Source organism: Oryzias latipes, chromosome 15 (genome assembly GCF_053564925.1).
Source record: "Oryzias latipes strain Hd-rR chromosome 15, Olatipes_Hd-rR_3.1".
NCBI classification, from domain to species: Eukaryota; Metazoa; Chordata; class Actinopteri; order Beloniformes; family Adrianichthyidae; genus Oryzias; species Oryzias latipes.
Window position 1 is genome coordinate 21,550,737 of NC_136251.1, and position 20,472 is coordinate 21,571,208.

General features: G+C 41.1%; 1 protein-coding gene across 4 annotated transcripts; it reads left to right on the forward strand.

Moving 5' to 3' along the window:
- Positions 1 to 231: 231 nt before the first annotated feature.
- On the forward strand, positions 232 to 20,249 carry LOC101168889 (methylated-DNA--protein-cysteine methyltransferase). 4 transcript variants are annotated; one of them, XM_004077080.5, is made up of 5 exons: positions 232 to 377; positions 2,485 to 2,633; positions 12,287 to 12,447; positions 16,793 to 16,932; positions 19,476 to 20,249. In XM_004077080.5, exons 2-5 carry the CDS (start codon positions 2,497 to 2,499, stop codon positions 19,602 to 19,604), a joined length of 567 nt encoding a protein of 188 aa, XP_004077128.1. In that variant the 5' UTR covers positions 232 to 377; positions 2,485 to 2,496; the 3' UTR covers positions 19,605 to 20,249. The 4 variants fall into 4 exon arrangements, with proteins under 4 accessions (XP_004077128.1, XP_078788093.1, XP_078788092.1 ...); XM_078931967.1 differs by having other exon boundaries at positions 256 to 377; positions 17,633 to 20,249; XM_078931966.1 differs by having other exon boundaries at positions 286 to 377; positions 2,489 to 2,633; positions 17,633 to 20,249.
- The last annotated feature ends 223 nt before the right edge of the window (positions 20,250 to 20,472 follow it).

Genomic DNA, 20,472 nt, shown 5'->3' on the forward strand with positions numbered 1-20,472 from the left:
CCCCAAAGACCTCTGCAAAAACTGTCACTGGAGACAGAGAACTGTATACACGCCTTGGCTTTATGTAAGAAAACAGCAATGTTTTAAATTATTGGTTCAACCATGCATTTTTTTTTACTTTATATGCTGTAAAGACATTAAAAAAACATATAGTTTAATCCAAAACTAAAGTGTTTTTGGGAAATGGGGACCTAAACTCCCAATTTAAAAGAAACCTGCTTTCAATAAGGGGAGGGGCGGAACAGGACAGCCAATTAGAATGCGGCAGCGAACAGCTCCATCCTCCGATTGGACGGCTCGCGCATGCTGTCCGAAGAAACAGGAAAAGACTTGTTTTGCAGCAGGAGCAACACTGGAATCTACAAAGTACTTTATTTGTAAGCAACAACACTAACTATTATTGCTAAACTTGTTTTTGATCAACCAACTGTGAAATAGTTAGTGTCAGAACCTGGCTGGAGCTATTTAAAATAAGCGTTTTAACCTCTGCTTATTTATTTTCGACATTTTTTTAGTAAGCGAAAAACTAAAGGTGCGCGTGTTGCGTTTTCACACATGCGCAAACACACATGTTAGCTTTCTACTCAATTAATCAGGCGGGTTTGACCAAAACCTAGTCTAATGAGAAACGAGTGGGATGATTGACGAGCACGAGGATGCTGCCAGCAAAGTTTTAACAACACAAGCTGTTTGTTGTTCCTCACCGTGAAGAGCTGGGTAAACATCAAACACAGAGAGAGCCCCCGTTACGCAGAACAGCGCCGAAAACGCGGCTTGCAACCATCAAGATGGCATTATTTTTAATCAGCAAAGACTATTAGTGAAGGCCATTATTGCCAAAGTCCATTATTCTATCCACGAGTCTATTACCAGGCTGCTAAATGGCAAGACAGTGTGTTCAACGCTCAACCACAAAGTGCACTGACTGTACCATTGTTTGGCTCAGAAATGTTCTCGCCTTTATTGTCAGTTCAGGCAAACCCCTGATGAATACAGCGAGAGCTGCAAGAGTAGAAACAAGAAAGTTGAAGCAGACGCATTTGTGATCACATACCATGACAGATATGCTGGTGTGCGTTTGTGAAGCGAGAGGGGCTGATGGGTAATCCAAAACTAAAGTATAGATAGCTTAAAATTAGTAGCAGTTTGAATACGCAGTGAGAAATGCTTACTAGTTTTTATACATATTTTCTAAGTTGCAGATTGAAGTATTTTGCTAGAATTTTGTGGTAGATATATATAGTTGTTTTTTTTTTTGTTTGTTTTGTCAGGGTACTTCAAAATATCCATCACAATTAGGTCAAGCTCAAAGTGACACCTTTCAGTTGTTTTTGTTGTTGTCTAACAGGGCATACCCCCCACCCCCCACCCCAAATTCTGTTTACATCCCAGAAGACAAAGAAAAGTACAAAAACAGTTAATTGGAAGCAAAAATTCCACTTTTACCTCTCCAACCCCCCCAAAGATCTGTATTTGTACAATATATTTTATATTTCTTTAGTTTTTTTTAAATACTTTACTGGATACATTTTTGCTAACATTATTATTAATAGGTGTTTTCTGACATGTAAAAGTATTCTTTAAAAATATAAATTATTTTGAAGTACCTTGAAGAACCTTGAATTTTTTTTTAAGAAAAAAGTATTTTGTGACATTGAAAAAGTTTTTTGGATTGGATTGCTGAAGTTACAAAATAATATTAATTATAATAATAATAATAATAAGTCATACAGTCACCAATAAAATAAATAGATTTTATAGAATTAGAAAAAAATAAATGTCATGTTTTTAAATTTAAAAGCAAATTCAAAACACTTTGGCATATTTCTCTGAAATCTAGAAACTGAAGTGTTTTTTTGCTTAAAACTCTCACAATCAATGTGACCTTTATTTATTATAACCCCATCCCTCAAAAACTCACATATAACATAGTCAATCATTTCTCCTTCCCCTCAAAGTAAAAATAAAAAAGGAACTGCTGTCTGGTTATTGCCAGTATCCATCTCAGTCGTCAGAAAAGCTGCACGTTTTTGCTGTTGTTAAGGGCTGGAAACCAGAATCCCATTGGAGTTGCACCCTAAGGAACAAATTTAATGCTAGAAAAACATCCCGGCCATCAACCAAAAATGACGGATTGAAAATAATGTCGAGCTATCTTGGGAATCCCCCACCAGACAAGGGAACAGACTGCATTGTTTTTCTCATTTATGTGATATATAGAACAGAAAGAGGGGAAAAAATGGGCGATTTATTGGTTAGATAGGCGTATTCTTTCCCATGCACAAAAGAAATATTTGAGAGTAATGCAGGGATCAAGTCGCATCATGACATTGTTTGGATGCTAGGTGATCAAATGTATAAGTCATCCTCCGCTGGCTTCCGTTTGGTTTTCAATAGATCACTCAATGCAAATATGTGTGTGAATTTGTGAAAGTTTGCACATGAACATGTCAATGAACACGCTGTAATTTGTACTTCCCCCAGCAAGGCTGCAAGATGAAGAAGCAAAAGGAGAGCCAGTGCACTCAGAAGACCATCTCATTGCTGAGCCCCCTGGGGACGATCCAAGTCAGCGGATGTGAGAATGGTGTGCACACCATCCAGATCCTAATGGATGTCGCACCTGCTGAAAGGTACTGTACAACAGCCGGGCTGGTGACGCGATAAACAAAGGTGTGAAATTTACAGGCAGACAGAATCCACTCCTGTGATGGAGTGCCACCATTCCTCATTGGAAGCAGGGCATTTTTGTAGATCCCACAAGAAATATCCTGGAGAAAGTTGGGCAAATATGAGCAGGCACTAGAAATATGAGGGGCACTAGAATACAGTTGGGTTTGAAATTAGATTTCTGATGGCATCTGGTAGTGATTCTGTCTGCAGTATATTTGAAATTTCAGAAAAAATAACTCGCTTATTACCCACAGGGGAGTTGATTAGAAGCGATGTCTGGAAGGTCAGCTAAGGCCACAGGGAGAATAGACTGTTCTCTCCTGTTTCTGTATGTTTTTCTTCAGGTTGTATTCAGTAGTTTAGAGTGTCAACTGACATCAGAATGTTATATTTGGTTGCAATTCAAGGGCTGCCCATCCTTCAAAATTGTCAGTATGTAGACAGTCCTACTGAAGCGACTGAAACTGATTAAAGTCAGTATTAATAAGTACTTATTCCATAGTTTTACAGGTCCACACCCGATGCCTAAGATTAGTTTTGACTAGATTGAAATTAAATATCCATGTAGTGCAGATTCACATTTGATAAACTTGAATGACTTGGGAAATTAAACCATTTCGAATGCGCCCGGATCGGAAGTTATCCTTTTCCAAATGTACGTTTAAATTCTAATTTATGGAATCCCATTAATGACCGTGTATATTTCACATCAACACGTGTTTCCTTCTCGACTGTCTGATATTTCCTAAAATTCATCAAGCAGTAAAAACATGCCACTTGTTGTTAATGAGTTGAAGGGAGAAAATTAATAATATGGAGTTTTGATTATGGAAGATGTCCTATAACCATGTGCCAGCACCTTTTCTCCGTCTCCCCGCGAATGGGGTTTAATTTGCGCGTTCAGGTTCAGTAGTAATATGCAAATGCATTTAATGATTCGCATCACTAGATCATTTCTCAGTTTAATATCATTTGCTATGTCGGTCATAAGTGGGGCTCCGTTCACGCCACTATCTCAAACCTTCTCTAAGGTGGGAGCGAGAAATCATTAGGAAAATGTTTCGATTTTATCGTGACTGCTTCAATATGCTGTTATTGTTGCAGGAGGGGGGCAGTGGGCCCACCTTCGATTCGTGGAGTAACTCAATGTAAACAGGCATTAAGGGAAGCGAGATAAAGTGACAGAATACAGGCTTATCTTTGCAAACCGGCTTTACATGTAGATCTCACAAAAGCCAGCGTGTAGCGGTAATAGTTCAGATCAGGCATTTCCATTGATTTATTTATGACATATTAAACACAGCTCCTTCCAGCTTCGGATGTGGTATTGCACCAGCTTAGGAAGTCAGAGTGATAAATGATCTCTAGAAAATATTTTGGATGAGGGAAATGGATGCATAAAACACAGACAAGTACAGAGATGTCTGTGAGCGAGGCGCTGTGTGAAGGTTTACGTGTTTGCCTTCAACGCCTTTGTAAACTCACAGCTGGTTTAACAGCTGGAACAAAAGCAAAAGCATTCATGGCATTGATAGATAGTTATTGATGAATGCCATTATAGCTACATAAACGCCCTTGAAGTATTGCTTACCCACCATGACCGTCAGCTCTTTCTAATAGAAACGTCTCAAGCCCCTTTTGCTTCCTAACTGATCTTAGAAACATTTCCTGAAATCAACCTCCTCTGCCAGTCTAACGACAGCCCTGAAGGCACCATCAGATGAACAAATTCATTACATCTCAACAGCCCCTGTTGGGGCCTTTCGCACCAGCCTCCCTGTTAACCAGTTTTTTTTTCCCTCCCCTGTTTAGTTTTTAGTATGGCCCTGGCGTTCACACGCACACACAAAAAAAAAGGATATGCATTTTGTTTACATGAGATTACTGTTATCTGAAATATGAGGCTTCCTTCAAACGCAGCACAGACACAATCACTGAGCACTTTTTTATTAGTGTGAAAAATGAGGAAAAAAAAGGGCTGGACTCCTGCCCCGAGACATTTTTGTGAGCATATTATTTTACAATGCTTTGATCAATTTGTCTGTCAAGCTGGCTGAGATGTGGGGGCGCGGGAATAAGGCAATTTAGCTTGTGAGGTCCTCAATAGAAATGTACAGCAGGAGCCCGTGTATGACATGTTGCATTAGAACCTGAGTAGACTTTATTGCCTGATAATGTTGCAAGGCAATGCTGATATCAATCACTCTTTAACGGCCGGCATGATGTGTTTTCATGGAAAGAAAAGAAGAAGAAGAAAGAAAAAAGGGGGCAAGGAGCATTTCTTGGAAAATAATTGATTTAATTCTCAGCTGAGGGAGTTACTCCTCTTTAACGAGATAAAAATATTGCGTTGGAAAAACGGGCACAAAATGTGTTGGAAGCTAAAAATTGTTACGAACAAGCTCCTATAGAAAATTGCAATTAATTTTACACGGATAAGCACTCAAGTCTCATTTGCATATAGATCTAAACAATATATTTGTGTATCTGAATTCCCAGCACACGTTGGTCACATGATCCGCCTAAAATCCTAAGTGGCTCACACCAAAAATTATCATTAGACTTTCCAGGCCATAAATTCCCTTTTTTTTCATTTCCTCTGCGACACAAAGCCTTATAAATCTGTGTCTGATTTTTCACATTGCGCATTGTTTTTAGTTAATGATTTTCATCTGTTTGTTGTTGCTGTGATAGCGGGGAAGTGTACCATATGCTCCGGCAAAAGACAAATGATTAGCAAATGGAATTCTGGACAGCTGTCTGACTGAAAGCGTTTGGTTGATAGCATTCTGCTACCATAATTAGCTTAAGCTTTGGGTTAATTAACTTTCTACCTGGATATGCATAATAATAGCATTCTGCAGAAAGCCAAGCAGCTTTCAGGATATCAGCTGCAAAAAAGGCTCGCTTTTTATTTTGCATTTCTCCAGCATATTTCAATTTCAAGAGGCGATTTAGCTCGGGAGCATCGTCAAATATTGTAGATTTTGCTCCCCAAGCCAGATAAATCTGAAACAATAGGGGTGTATTATGTGGCAGAAATGCCATTTCTGAATGTAATTAAAGAGGATGAAAGCAATCACCAAATTTTAAATGCTTTTGTCTTGCATGAGGCCTACTTGTAAAAAAAAAAAAAAAATACCCATCAAGAGGAGAAAAGAGGCAAGAGAACCCCCAAGTCCTTATATAAGAGGCCTTTGAGACCAAAGTGAAGTACAACAGTAATTAGTCTTTTGTATGAAATTGTGGCCATGGTCATGATTAGTTAAGCATATGAGAGGACTGCAGGACTGTGCTGCTCTTAAGGAGGAGGGTGTTAAAGTCTATTTATCACCAGTTATCCTCACAGCTTTCCATTATCACCGACAACACTGGATGAGGCCTGAGAGCAGCCTAATTGTTCCGAGGTGGAGTGTTTTCGTGTCAAACCCGTCACCTCGGCCGCATTGGCATTCATAAGCAGCCAGACATTTTCCATCTATCTAGCCCTAATACCCAAGCTGTCACAACAGCTTTTACACAGTACCAATACTGGTGTGAAATATCTGAGGTGATGCATTTATCGTTTTTCTCACACTCCTGTAGTGTTGTGAATCAATGTCCTGGTTTCACACTGAATAGGGCTATGGCGAATGTATTCCCTGGCTGGGCCCTGTTTACTTGATATGCGGGGAATCATAGCAACTACTTCATTCCCATTAGTCTCACTCTCTTGCTTTATATTCCCTCTCTAGATCTCTTTAAGGCGGTCCTATTTAAAAAAAAAAAAAGATTTAGCAAAAGTCAGAAATGTCTTAAGGCGTGCGGAAAAGTGCTTATGCTTGTAGCCAAAATGCTTCGTCACACAAGCAGTAATCTGCTGAGATATTGAATGAAATCACCAGCAAAGCAGGAGGAGACTTTTTGACATAGTCCCTTCAGAAAATGGCATGAATAATTCATTGTGTAATGATATTCAGATGATTTTTGTTCTATTTTCTACCACAGCCTTGGAATATTGTTTTGCATGTTGTGAAGTGTAGTACTCAGCTGCGTATTCATTAAGGTGCTGCTCCCCGTGGCCCTTGGACCCATCTGTGCTCTATGTTTATGCCTCCGTCTCCCGAGACCGCCCCAATCAGGCTGCATGTGCCATTTCCTGTGTAAACTAACACCTGTGCAACACACTACCTGTAAACTGCCCCACGCAGACGAGACATGCGCTCAGTTGAAAATCTGAAAATGTTGTGGCTTCTGAAGTGGAGCCTCCAGGGTCAGGGCTGGGAGCTGAACAGGACTTTGCTTCTTGTTGTGGGGGAAGTTAAAAAAGCAGCCCCCGCACTTTTGTTTCTGCATTCTCTGCTGTTGTTGACCGGGAAGTTTCCCCCCCCACCCATTCAAAGGGTTGTGCTTGTTTTCTTTTTTTTTTTAAATTTGATTGCATTCTATATCTGCATCACGCAGAAGTGTACAGTGTGCGACAAAGTAAGGCAATATGCAGAGAGATGATTCCGCTCTGACATCTTGGAGAGGAGTATGAGTCAATTATGCCCAAGTGTTGTTCTTGCTTATCTTCCTGCAGCACCAAACAAGGATTTAGTCAAGGATTTAGGGGTGAGGGGGCGGCGGTGGGGATCATGGTAAGCGGTTCACAACAAAACACTCAAAACTCTTGGGATTGGGCACTGATTTAAAAATAAATTACAGAAGACGAAGCGCTAACACTCAAGGGCCCTCAGCAGTGCCGGCGTACACAGGTGAAGATTAGCCTTCTCGCTAATCAGAGAAACAAGGCAGTAATTTGCTCTGAACACAGACAGTAATTAGGACTTGGTGACACTGGATTCCCATAATGCCTTTGTGCTTGGCGTGGTCAAATTTTGACAGAGGCTATCCATGCGGGGTCACTGTCCCTCTCAGTCTCTTGGCCCTCCTCAGTTGAATCCCCTAAAAGGTCCCCACAGTTAGCGGGGCTCCCTAATGTACTTTATGCCTCCTCACTGGCTCCTTACCATTCAGGTAATTGGAATCTCTTACTGTGGCACTTGAGAATAGAGGCTAAAAATGCTATTTGAAACTGCTCAGTAGTCTGTTGTAGATAAACATTGCAGCATTGACTCGGGTGTGGATACACTACATAATGGAGTAAGAGTTAAGGCTCTGGTAATACATGCTTTCACTGACTCTTGTGGCGAGCCAGTTGGGAGGAAACCTAATTGTTGTTCGCTCTGTTGCCAACTCCGCTACCTTACAAACTTTAAAAGCGGGATTAATGTCGCTCCCTTTTTGGTGGAAATCCAATGGTGGCCTTGAAATCCAAATCGCATAAGCAAATCAAAGCAAAAACATATTAAAGATCAAAACTATTAAAAAGCAAAGCAAAGAATAAGAAGAAAAAAAACATTACATTTTGGAAATCAAATTAAAATTCCATGAAGCAAAATGTAAACAAAACGAAAAAAACATTTTGGAAAACTAAAGTAATTTCAAGAATTTAAAATAAAGAAGAGGAGGAGCAGAATTATTTTTTTCCAACTCTTTAGCCCAAACTGTGCAAAATAGTTGATTGAGCAATCACTGAATTTTGTGGTGGGTGTGGCCAGAAGCCCAAAGAAAGATATTTCCATCTCCAAAAACTTTGGTTGAAAATGTGAACGCCATCATCCAATCAGTGATGTTTTTTTCAATTACATTTTGGTTGCTGGAATTTTGTTTTGATTTTTAAAAGTTTGTGTTGCTTTTTATTATTTGTTTTACTTTTTCAATTGGCCTGATTTGGGATGTAACAATTTACTTAGAAAACAATTCGATTCATATCATATTTTCTGGTTGCTGATACGATTCATAGTCGATATTGATTCATTTTGATCGATCCGATTCACTGACCTAAAGTCGATCCAGGACATCTTTATCTAAAACTTTAACCAGTGTGACCTAGAGATAAATACCTGGTACTGAACAGTACAGGTGAAATTTTTCAGATTCCTCATATGTCTTAAAAGACAATCAAGAGTAAATGAAATTTGTGAACAGACAAACAAGTAAAGAAGAACTTATGGCAAATCCATTCACATTTTAGTTTCACAAAGTTCAGCCCACTTCTCTTTTTCCACATAAAAATAATCTAGACGGAACATTTTTCTACACTGTATGGTCACATGTCTCTGTAAAATTTAAAGTGTTTCCACACATTGGACTGGAATAATGGACTGATCCGTTTTTGCTGCCGTCACATGTGTGTTGTCCGTTGTGATGCACTTGGTCGTTTTAAAGTAGAATAAACCTACCATGCTTCAATTCGAATGGTGTTTGCCATTATTTATGTAATCGATTTATTTAATTTTGAAACGATTTTATATCGGAATCGGTCAATTTGATTAACAGCTTGCCTCAGACAGATTGATCTGATAGGATTGTAGAAATATAAATCGATTCATCAATTAAGTCGATTTATTGTCACACCCCTTGTACGTGATCTTTAATTTTTCTTTTTTGCGTTAAGTGATTTGCACTTCAAGGCCACCATAACATCCAGTTACAGGACCTTCATGGTATCATAGGTGTTTTCTTTTTTTTGTTTCCACTTTGAAAGAAACGAGTCCGCCTCACAGCCGAATAAGAAGTACACTACTCCAAAAGCTCTCAACTTTACCCCTGCAAAAGCTAGATAGGCATCTGAATGATGTTGGAATGGTTGAACGCGCTGCATTGAGCAAGAGGCTTACAGTTGTATCACAGCCTTTTGCTCAGAGAGCATCAGGATCTTGACATTCATAGAGACATGCTGTATTTTTTTCTCCCTTTTTAGACAGTCATTTTAGGCTTTTTTCATGCTCTCTTGAGTCTTTGACGTGTCTGAGTTAAGTATCTGCAGCTATAAAGCTGAGAAAAATATTGGACTGCTCTTGGCCTTTTCTATTTCATCCTCTGACCCGCCATGTTACCCATGATCGGTGAAGGAGAACTCTGGCAGGCTGTGTCAAAAGTGACAGCCGATCGAGTCAGGATGAGCGCCATCACGCTTCATAGAATGGAGGCTTGAGTCCTGAGTTTTTCCCCTTTTTTGTGCAATATGCCATTACACCCTTCGCCAGATTCCTTTCAATTAGATCCTGTGGTTAAACTGTTTCATTCTTATGTCTGCAGCAGATAGAAAAAAAAGTCCTGCTGAAGTCCTGTGATACAGGAGTAACACCAAACATATTTGAACAGAAATTGACAAGTTCAGTGTCATCCTTTTTTTCTGCCTTTGTCTTCTTTGATTGTTTCTTCCAGGATGAATGAAATAACCTCCAACATTATATAAGTGCTCATTTCATTCTTTATATTAGACTTGGAAAATGGTTAGAACTCCAAATGACTCCCACTTTACGCAACAATGATTTATGGTAATTGGAAATTGATTGTGACAGGAGCACAGTATTAGAAATTTTCTCAAATCACTATCTTGCATCAGGGGAAATATTCTTTTTAGTGCGGCAGGTCCTCGGCTAGTTTGGAATTAGTTTTATATTTCCTCACCTGTGATGAAATAGCAAATGGCTCAAGTACATAGAAAAAAAGAGTGATTTATGCAGTCAAGAAGGTAATGAAACAACAATACTGCTCACACTTTGTTTGAAGTGTTTATTTAAGCTTAAATTTGCGAGTTGAAGCACTCTTAAAAGTGGCTCTTACTTTTGTTTCTAGCTTTTCACACCTGAGAAGGCAGAAACATCAGGACAACATGCAGATGGCTCCTCCTCTGATAGTTTCCTCTCGTTTAAAGGGCGGCGTTTGTCTGTTGACTCTGAAGTGTTGGTGGAGCTACAAGTCCACTGCTCTTTCAGAGGAATCCCCTCTAGAACCAAGAAGCGACAGACTTCAGCTCTGCCGATGTTGTTCTCCTTTTTTATTTTTATTTTTATTTTCCCATGTTGCCGGTTGCACTGCCATTTCCCAGCCATAACATGTACTGCATCGCATTAACTTTTACCGCTGTCAGTGTCGGATCGCTCCCGACACGTCTTCCAAAGCGGTTGCATCCGACAGCAAAGCGGGGAAGGGAAATTAGCCACGGTGACAAGTGTGAAGAGCGAGCTGGAGGTCAAAGGTGGTGAGCCTTAAGCAAAGGTACACTAGCCTTTGTCCAGTAGATTGTAAGGGCCTGCGGGTCCAACAGGAACATTTCCACTCACAATATCCCCGAGCTGTCAGTGTGCAGCGGCTGGAACATCCTCTCAGAGAGAAAGAAGGGGTGGAGGATGCGAGGGGGAGGTTAGAAAGGAACAGTGGCCTGAAGATCCTTGCTGAGAGAGGGATGGGCGGGAGGGGGGAGGTTGATGGTGGGTGTGTGTTGGGTTGTAGGTAGTGGGGAGCCAAAAGAGCTGGAGTGAGAGGACAGAGAAATGGAGAGGGGGAGAAATGAGTGAGGGGGGAGGGAGGGAGGGATGGAAAGGAGAGACAATGACAAGTAGGGGCTGGCTGGGCACTCACCCATGCCGACAGAGATTGCCATGAGCCATGGCCATTGTTTGAGCGGGTCTCAGCGCAGAGCCCGCCGGTGGCTTTCCGAGTTTTCACCACTCAACTATAAACTGCTGTGTGGTTTATTTAGAAATGAGAGTATTTACACCTTTTACTGTATTTACACCCACTGTTAAACGGCACCCCGGAGACTTTCATCGCACAGCCACAAACTAGCAGGCAGAGTGGTTCTCTCCAAAACTGGCCTTTGCAGTCATAACACTCCGCTCCAGCTCAGCTTCACATGTCTAATATAAAACGATGCTCAAACTGCGACCTGCAGAAGTGTAAAAACACTTTAGGGCCGTGTTGTTACGGCAGCCTCTGTGAGACAGAGAGAGACAGCCTCTGTGTTAAACAAAGTAAATGTCTATTATTAATACCATACAGGATAAGTCAATTTTGTAAAAGGAGTACTTAAACGCTGGTATCATTTATTTATAAGTCCTGTACACCAGTTAATGGAATTGGCGGCCTGCTTTAGGATCCGCAACACAGCTTGAGGTCCACTTTGGAGAAATGCACATACTAAGAGAGGACCTTCCCAGTTGGGTCTTTAAGTGTCAAATATGGGTCAGGCTGCTTGCGTTGACCCGGGGGGTGGTCATCAGCAGAGAGAAACTCAGCTGTTAAGTGATGCCAAGTCAACCATCGGCAAATTCCTCCAAGCTTCTCCTCATGCTAAGATGCACGTCCAAGTGCAGCGCTTTGCCGGCCAGCTTCACTTTTGCCAAAAAAAAAAAAAAAATCAATTTATTCTTGTCATGAACTTTAAACCCAAGCAAAGATGTCATTGAGGTAGCAGTTTCCTTCTACTAAGCATTTTTTGCACTGCTCTTTATAAACATGTTCTGTATGTATATATTGAGATGAATGTGGATTGTATATTTTCATTCTGTTGTTGCAGCGACTTGACAGCAGCAGCCTGCAATTGCATAACTTTTGATTTTAAACACGTCTCGATTAACAACTTAGCTTTTCACTCAGCAAATTACCCCATCTTGCATCTGTGTCACATGTTATTGGACTCCTGTGACATATTTTAGCACTGTTCAGCCAAGAACTGGGCTTTATGATTGCTCCTCTGATCCCCCTCTTACCTCTCTATCCCGCCTTACATCCCTCACAGGAGCAGCGAGGCCCCCCTGAGCTGTGTGGTCAACGATAGCCCAGCAGAAACGAGCCCCGAGTTGCAGCGCTGCGTTGAATGGCTCCAGGCGTACTTCAGTGAGCCGCAGACCACTGGGAGTCTCCCGTTCCCTGCCTTTCACCACCCCGCCCTGCAAGGAGGTCTGTCATGGATAAATATTTGCAGAGCCATGACTGGGATCAGGCTTTCACTCTTAATTGTCAGTTACATCACTTACACTCACTGGCTCACTGTGTTATAATGAAGTATTTTATGGCTGAGAGGGAGAGTGGAGGAAAAGTGGGTGGTGTGTGAGCGGCGGAGGGAGAACAGAACACAGGGCTGTAACTTGGTTCAGTAATCTGTGGCAGCTCTTACCACGCGTGTTAGTCTTGGCAAGTTTTCCATGATTCTTGGCACATTCTTTGAAACTGATCGAATTCCACTCTTGACATTTTCAGACAGGAAGCTTTCTTTTTTTTTCTTCTTCTTTTTTTTTCGTCCTTTTTTTTTAATGAGATCGTGTGAATGGTGGTAAAGTTTGAATGAGCTTATTGTTGGCTTGACCAATCACTTAGGGCCAGTAAAACAAGAGACACCCCCCCCCCCCCCCCCAAAAAAAAAAAGCATTGTCTTTTCAACTGGTTGTGCCATGCAGGTGGCTTTTTAATTTATTTTATTTTAGTGTCGTTTTTTGTGGAAACGCATCCTCTCCCAACTAAGTTTGGAAATGAAGAATCAAAAACCATTTCTTAATCACTCTAAGATGCATTTTAACTTTAACATTTTCACTTTGTTCAAACCCACCAGCACACAGTGGGGAAAAAAAGTAACTAATATATGCATTTAACAATTGCACCTCCCTTCCCCTGCAATCAGGCCTTGGCTGCTCTCTAATTTCATGCAGATCTGCAGTGCTTGAGTGATGGCATTTTCAATGAGCAGTTACTCCATCGAGACCCTGTATACAGCTATGAGTCCCACGCTCCCGCAAAGGCAATGCAGAAATACATCAGGACCAATTACGATATCAACTTTCAGTGCGATTCCCTTCGCCACCAAGTGCTTGTGTACCAGCCCCAGGCTCTTTCAAATCGCATCTCATCTGAAGTCTTTGGGGTTTTAATTAAATTTCAGGATAGATGGAATTCTTCATTAGTACCTGATCTGAATAGGTGATTGTGCTGTGTACCACGTCTTTCCCTCATCTGTTGTTTTGGGGCCTAGTAAATACAGGTTTCAGGCTGGAATTGCTCTCAGTTGGTCGAACCATAGGCCAAGCCGCAATGAAAATGTTAAATGTGAGCATCAAGTGTATTTGTCTTCAGAGGAGGAAAACTGGAGGGTTTTTCTGTTTTCTTTCCATATTTTTTCTCCCTATTTTTTTTATATTTTTTTGAAATTCGCAAATATAACGAGATTTATTTTGTCTTAGTGGTGCACAGCGTTCTCCACAATCAAGTCCTGCAGCCGCAGCTACTCTGGGAAAAAGAAACAGAAAAGAAAAAAAAAACAAGTTTAATCAGGTCATTACAATATGTGACAACCAACTTTTGTTTGCTCAGTTATCTTCAGGGAGAACCTGAATGCAGCAGCGCTCTCGCAGCACTTGTCATGTAATATTGAGTTGTGACCTTCACTTGAAGTGTTGCCATGTTTATTTACACATTTCTGACAAAACAAGCCACTTTTCATATTAGCTGTCACGGCCTACCTGAGAAGCAGAGGGTGACATGAAAGGAGATGCAAGGCACAGTTTTTATAGACTGTCTGACTGTCATGCGGAGCATCACACGCCAGTTTGGTCAACAAGGGTAAAGGAATGGTGAGAGCGCGTGTATTTTATGCTCAGTTCACTCGTGTGTAGATCCCGCCGAAAAACACAGACGCCAACGTGGGTTCTTAAAAATGATGCATATTCTTATCTCATTAATTATACATCCATATGTAACAGACGAGAGGATCTTAGTCTCGGTAAGCGGCACAGGGAGCGTGCAGGGAGGGGGCCTGGCGAAGAGGGGGGTGCGGGTCGGGGGGAGGGAGGGCGCTCTTCAAAGCCCAAATGACTGTGCTCCTGCAGGAGCCCGAACCTCCCCCTGTGCACAGCGCAGGGCGAGATGAGACACTCGCCAGGACGCGCCCCTGTGATGTGGAGAGGAATTAGGGAAATGAACGTTTTCAGAGTATCGAATAATCACAGAATCATCAGCACCCCGTCAGCCTTCAAAAGTATGGATCCCTCAAGACTCGAGAGACACTTTGACTGGGAGTCAAAGTCTTCCCTCCCATTAGACACAAAGGATAATGAGGTGGCTGCATTTCCACTATTGTCTTTGTATTCTCACAACCTATGTAAGAGGTGACTGTCAGCTGGAGGTTGTCTCTCCAAATCTGTCATTAACAGGGCTGATAGAAATCAGTTTACTGCTTTTTCTTTATCTTGTGTGTGTGTGTTTGAAATTGCTCTCATATACAAAATTATGAGCAAATCGATCATATATGTCAATACCCTCATAATCGCTAGATCTGTTCGATTTTACTGCGGGTAAATCCATCCCTCCCTCGGCAGCGACCCCATCACCTGGCCTCACAGCAGGTAATGACCTGTAACATAATTATGGGATGTCTGTAAACATGTAAGTGGTTCCCCTCAACTTTTATTTAAACAATTGACTTCAGCGCGCCCCGATCTAAAGAGGGTCCTGACCTCAGACACATCGTATTAGGCACTTTATGAAGTATGGGGCTGGGGGACCGCGCTCCAAATTATTGCTGGTCACCTTGAGCGACCCGCGCAGAGTCTCTGTCACAATCGCTGATGAGGTTAAAGTTCTCTCACCTCTGTAGCGGCAGATGAGAGCAGACACTTGTTTTTCCTCCTTTCTGAGATGTGAAAGCATCCAGGAGAAACAGCAGCTCTGTTTTTTTTTTGTTAGGAGGGTGTCAGCAGCCCCACAGCTTGTTGCCGGCTTTTTTTTTTTTTCCCCCCGGTGTGGTGCAGAGTTTGGTTGTTTGTCAAAACGTCCGGATCAACAGGGATTTGTCATCACCTCAGCCCGGGCAGGTTTTCATCTACCCATCAGTGACAAAGCGATATCAAAATGTAGCGCTCACATCATCACGAGGCCAAACCCCAGCCTTTTTTTTTTTTTTTTGGAGGCAGAGCATCGGAAAAGGGGAAAAAAAATATTCAAGGGTTATCTTATCTTTTCGTGATATTAAGGCTGTCTGCGTAAGAGCCCGTCATCTCGTTGACAGCGTGATTATTACCTGAAAAATTATTAAACAGTACCTACGGGCCTTGTTCAAGACAAAGAACTCACATGGGTGTGCATCAATCAAACGTATCCCCTTTAGGTTTTACACTTATTCCCCCCAGTTTAGGCAAATTGCCTTGTTCGCGTGGCTTTGTGTAGCAGAGAGTGACTATAAGGTAGCGAGGGAGCCTGGGGAGCAAAGGATGTTCACTCTGTAGAAGAGAGACAGGGGTGTGACATGTTTTCACACAATGCCAATTTAGAGGGATTTCACATAGATCGCTTGTCATGTGCTCTCTTAGACCATATAAATGAGAGGGAATGGGAGATCACTAATTGAATTTTCATGACTGAATACATGTAGTGTATACACTAGAAGAATTTTTACCCAGTCTTGATAACGAGACTATTGTTCCTCACCCTGTCCTCTGTTCACCCAAAAAACGTGTTTTCTCCTTTTTCTTCTTGTCGCCGCACACAAGCTCAGTTCATCAGTGTCTCAAGGTTTCCCGGAGCTTCAGGTACTGTCTGGTCCGCTGCAACCAGACAAACATACCTCTCAGTCACTGCCTGGTAATCCAGAAAAAAACAAAGATAATGCAACTCCTAAAGCGCTAATGAAATCAAAGCCTTTAATGTGGTCGGTTAAGCTGTGGATGATTTGAAGAATTCCGCCATTTAAGCGAAAATGATATAATGAATCTACTCTGAATAGAAAGCAATTAAAAGGACAAATTGGTCTGATTAACCTCAAAGTCATCCCACCACCACAAATGGTGTGCAACATTCAAATTATTATTATTAAAAATGTGGAGCAGATTTGCAGTCTTTTTGGCCTCTCTTAATCCTTTTAAATGAAGGAGCGAACTTTTTTAATTTTAGCTGTGACCTTTCGAAAGCATAACCTAGATTTTTCTGCCATAGGAATAATTTTCTCACATCTTGCTTGTGTGTAGTGTTAATACTGGTTGTAAGGTCAAATAGAGGGATTTTCATGTATTAGGCTGTTTGATGAGGACTGGGGAAGAAGGAGAAAGAATAGACATGAGCTACTTAGAGTAACAGCAAATGTTGTCTTAAACTTTGGGTTTCAGTTCCCACACACTAGAGGGTTTTCCAAAAAAGCTTGTTTAAAGTGCCATCATGTCACGGTGCTCACAGTCGGCTGTCTGAGCTTGATTGATGAAATGGCTCTTCCTCTGTTCTCTGTCTGTCGCTCTTCCTCTCCGTCCTCTGCCGTGTGGCGAAGGCGCGTTCACCAGCCGCGTGCTGCACGTTCTTCTGAGGGATGTGAAGCTGGGAGAGACGGTCTCTTACAAACGCCTCGCTGAAATGGCGGGAAACCCCAGAGCGGTGCGGGCAGTGGGAGGGGCTATGAGGAGGAACCCGGTGAGTGTGGCTGACAGTGATTGACAGGCTTCTGTCCTTACTAACTTTGCTTTATCAGACATAGGGAGTATAGTTTTTTTAGCAAGTTTTTAGTTTAAAGCCAACATAATTGTTTTATAATATATAAGTGGTGATAAAATAATTATTTAATTGTTATAAAAAAGAAAACTCATTAACTTTTTTTTTTTGGTAAAAATTGAAGGTAAAAAACATTTTTAAACTCTGGAAAAGGGTGGAAGACATTTGTAATAATTAGTAAAGAAAATTAAATATTTTTAAGGGAGTTTCTAAAAAAATAAAAATAAAATATTTCATAATAAATATTGTTTGGAAAAAACAGGATAGCAGTAAAAGAAAATAAAAAGTGTAAAGCTGATCTAAGAACAAACATATGCATAAATTATTATTATTATTTTTTTTCAGTTGTACTGTAAAGTGTCATTGCATATTCTCTGGTTTTCTTCTCGCCTCTTGTTTTAGTTTCTTAAAGAAACAGTCCTCACACAAAACTAACAGTTTCAAACATTTCCAAAACAGTTTTTTCCAAACGCAGAAACAGTAATCCGAGCTGTGGATCTGTTTTGATTTGTCAGATGCTGAAATCAGCGCCTCCCTCTGAGAGCAGCTGAGGGGAAAAGCTCTACCTACAGCACAATTTTAAGTCCTTGCTTTTTGTTCTTGTTCTGCCTTCACTCCGCAGATGTTCTGTGCAAATCTCCGATTCTTGTAGGAAACCTGGCCTGCACCGTTTCGCCCGTGAATCTACCGCGTACAAAATGGAGGGCTAGAGGGCAAGCGGCGCGTCTTCTTTTGATCAAACTCTTTGATCAAAGGCTGTTTAACTCTGCCCATGTAGTGCTGTGGGCACCACCGGTGTGCTCCGTGAAGGCAGCGAGCACTTCTTGTACGGTACTGCAGCCAGTATGAGTTCCTTCAGATGTCAGCATCCACCTTTTGGAGCTCCACTTTTCCTGTAGTTTAAGATAATTAGGAAGGACGTCACATTAAAAGACTTTGAGCCAAAAATGTTCCCTCTTTTATTTTAATTGAATGCATTGCCCTGAATTCCTAGTATAATGTATATATAGGGTTAGCCAGTGGCAGTGCTACTAGATGAGCGTATAATGCACTCATTCTCGTGTTTTACAGGCGTTTCTTTCCTTGCGTCGGGGAGGCTGGGAGCCTGAGCCCTCAGCTCCTGATTCGGATCCAGAGTCAGATTGTCAGTGTCAATTACTTGTCAGTAGCACTGCTCCACTTGGGCTTCAGCTGTGAAAAGCTCAGTGTGCTCAATCGATCTTCGCCTCTCTGTGGCACTTCTTCTTCCCCAGGATTTGAGTATTGATAAGCCTGGTGTTGTGCTCTTTTCCCCCCCAAGTGAAGAGGCAGATCCACAGGCCTTGAGGGTACCCCCGCTCCACCTCCAAACCCGGGGAACAGTATTGATCCGAATACGCGAGCAGTATTTCTCTGTCTGCAAGGTTAATCTGGGGCTCGGAAAGTTTTATTGCTGCTGATATGGGAGCGGGTTTAATGATGGATTTGAACCGAAACAAGCTGCACGTTCAACTTTCATATGAAAGGTGGAGGTGCGGCCATCAATTCAGAGTACAACTCCCTCACAGCACAGGAGCGCAGTCACAGCACAGCAGAGGTTGGCATCTTCTTTTTTTTTTTTTTTGTTCGTTTCCAATCTACAACAGGAAAGAAAAGAGAACATTAGGATTTTTTTTAAAAAGAAATAATTGCAGGTTTTCATTCCAGCCTCTCCTTGTTCTGAATTCACAATGATCGGCATGTTTTAGGCTTTGCTTGTTTAATCTTTCTCCAGCCATTTAGTTTACAAAGAACTCAGGACCCCCCTGGCAGTCGACTGCAACGAGAGTAAACGCTCCACCGACTTCCTCTTTTTAATGATCACAGGCTTATCAGATCTTAATGTTGACACCCTCTCGATTGAATATTCATCCTGCTGGTGTTTTTGCCCATTAATTTTTGATTGCGTCTTTGCTTTTCACTATTTAAGAGTAAAAAAATATTTATACCCGTAGACTGAGCCATCACCCTGAATGTGGATTTGTGCAGGATCAAACCAGACACTTGTAGCGTGGCACTTTGTTTTTGCACACATAAAAAGTGCAAAATGAATTAAAAAAAACAAGACAAAAACATTTTTTTTCTGCTGGCTGGTTACTTTTAAGTCACTCCGTTTCTGAGGTAAATCGCAGATCCTTTCATACATAATGCATGCCTACTATCAGCACTTTTCCGCTGTTGTATTTTTATAATGTGCTGCTAATCTTAAAGTAATGTTTTTGCATAGATTCATATTTTTATATTAATAATTAGTTTGAACTAAATATACCACCTGCAGGCCCCTGTGAATTATTAAAGCAGCTTTTCATTAAAATTCAAGGGAAAAAACAGACTTGCTAAACTTTTTGGATTTGGATTGAGACGTGTTGCATCATTTTTGCAGGAATAAACACATGGTTTTTTTTTTCTTTCAGCCCCCTGATTGTGTCTGTTTTCTCTCTGTCCAGGTCCCCCTCCTGATTCCTTGTCACAGAGTCATTTCCAGCTCTGGACAGAGTGGGCCATACATGAGCGGCAAGGGCAACCATCTCAAACAATGGCTGCTCACCCATGAGAGGCAGAGAGGGAAAGGCTGAAGCATTTCAGAGCCCAACTGTCCTCTGTGCAGTGCCCACACAAGGCTGGAATTTTCCTTTTTTTATTTTTATTAGTCTTAAAAGAACAAAAAAACAAGGCCATAAAGTTAGGAGCCCTAAGCACACACTGTGGAAACAACTGGAGTTGTAAATATTCAGTTTATGCTTTCTTAAAATCTAAGAATAGAGATGCTGCATAACTAATGGGATACAGAGTTGTAGCAGAATTAGAATGTACAAAAATAACTTAAACAGAGAACAGTAGGAATTACAAACATATGCTCCCGTGGGTCTCTGTTGCATTTGCCAAAATAATGCTGGAATGGTTTTTCTAAAGAATTATTATTCCCCTTAAAAATACGTCTATTGCATTGTTGTTGTTGTTGTTGTTTTTCCTAAGAAGAATTAGTCTTTGTACCTCTTGTTGGTTTTTGTAATTTCCTGCCAAGTAAATGCTTTGTTCAACATCCAGTGATAAAGGCTCCGATTTTTACAGCTACAAAGCTTTGTAGTGAAGCATTTGTTTTGTCTTCGTTTAGATCTCATTGTTTGCTCTCGCCTTATAATCCACCTAGAGCGGAGAAGTCTTATGTTTCTTATAATGTATGCTTTGTCGCAATTTTAAATAAATGCATCACAAAATGACTTATTTTGCTTTTTTATTTTTTTTATTTAGGACTGTTTAATTTAGACACTGATTACAAAAAAACCCCAAAACAGATCACTTCTGAAATAATGATGCTGCTCTTCCTGCTGCGGCTGCGTTTGTCACTGCTCCTTTTCTTTTCCTTCTGAGTGGAGTTTTCCATTAGAGGGCAGTACAGAACGGGAAAACAGAAATCAACATTTCCTCCTTGAAGTCATCCTG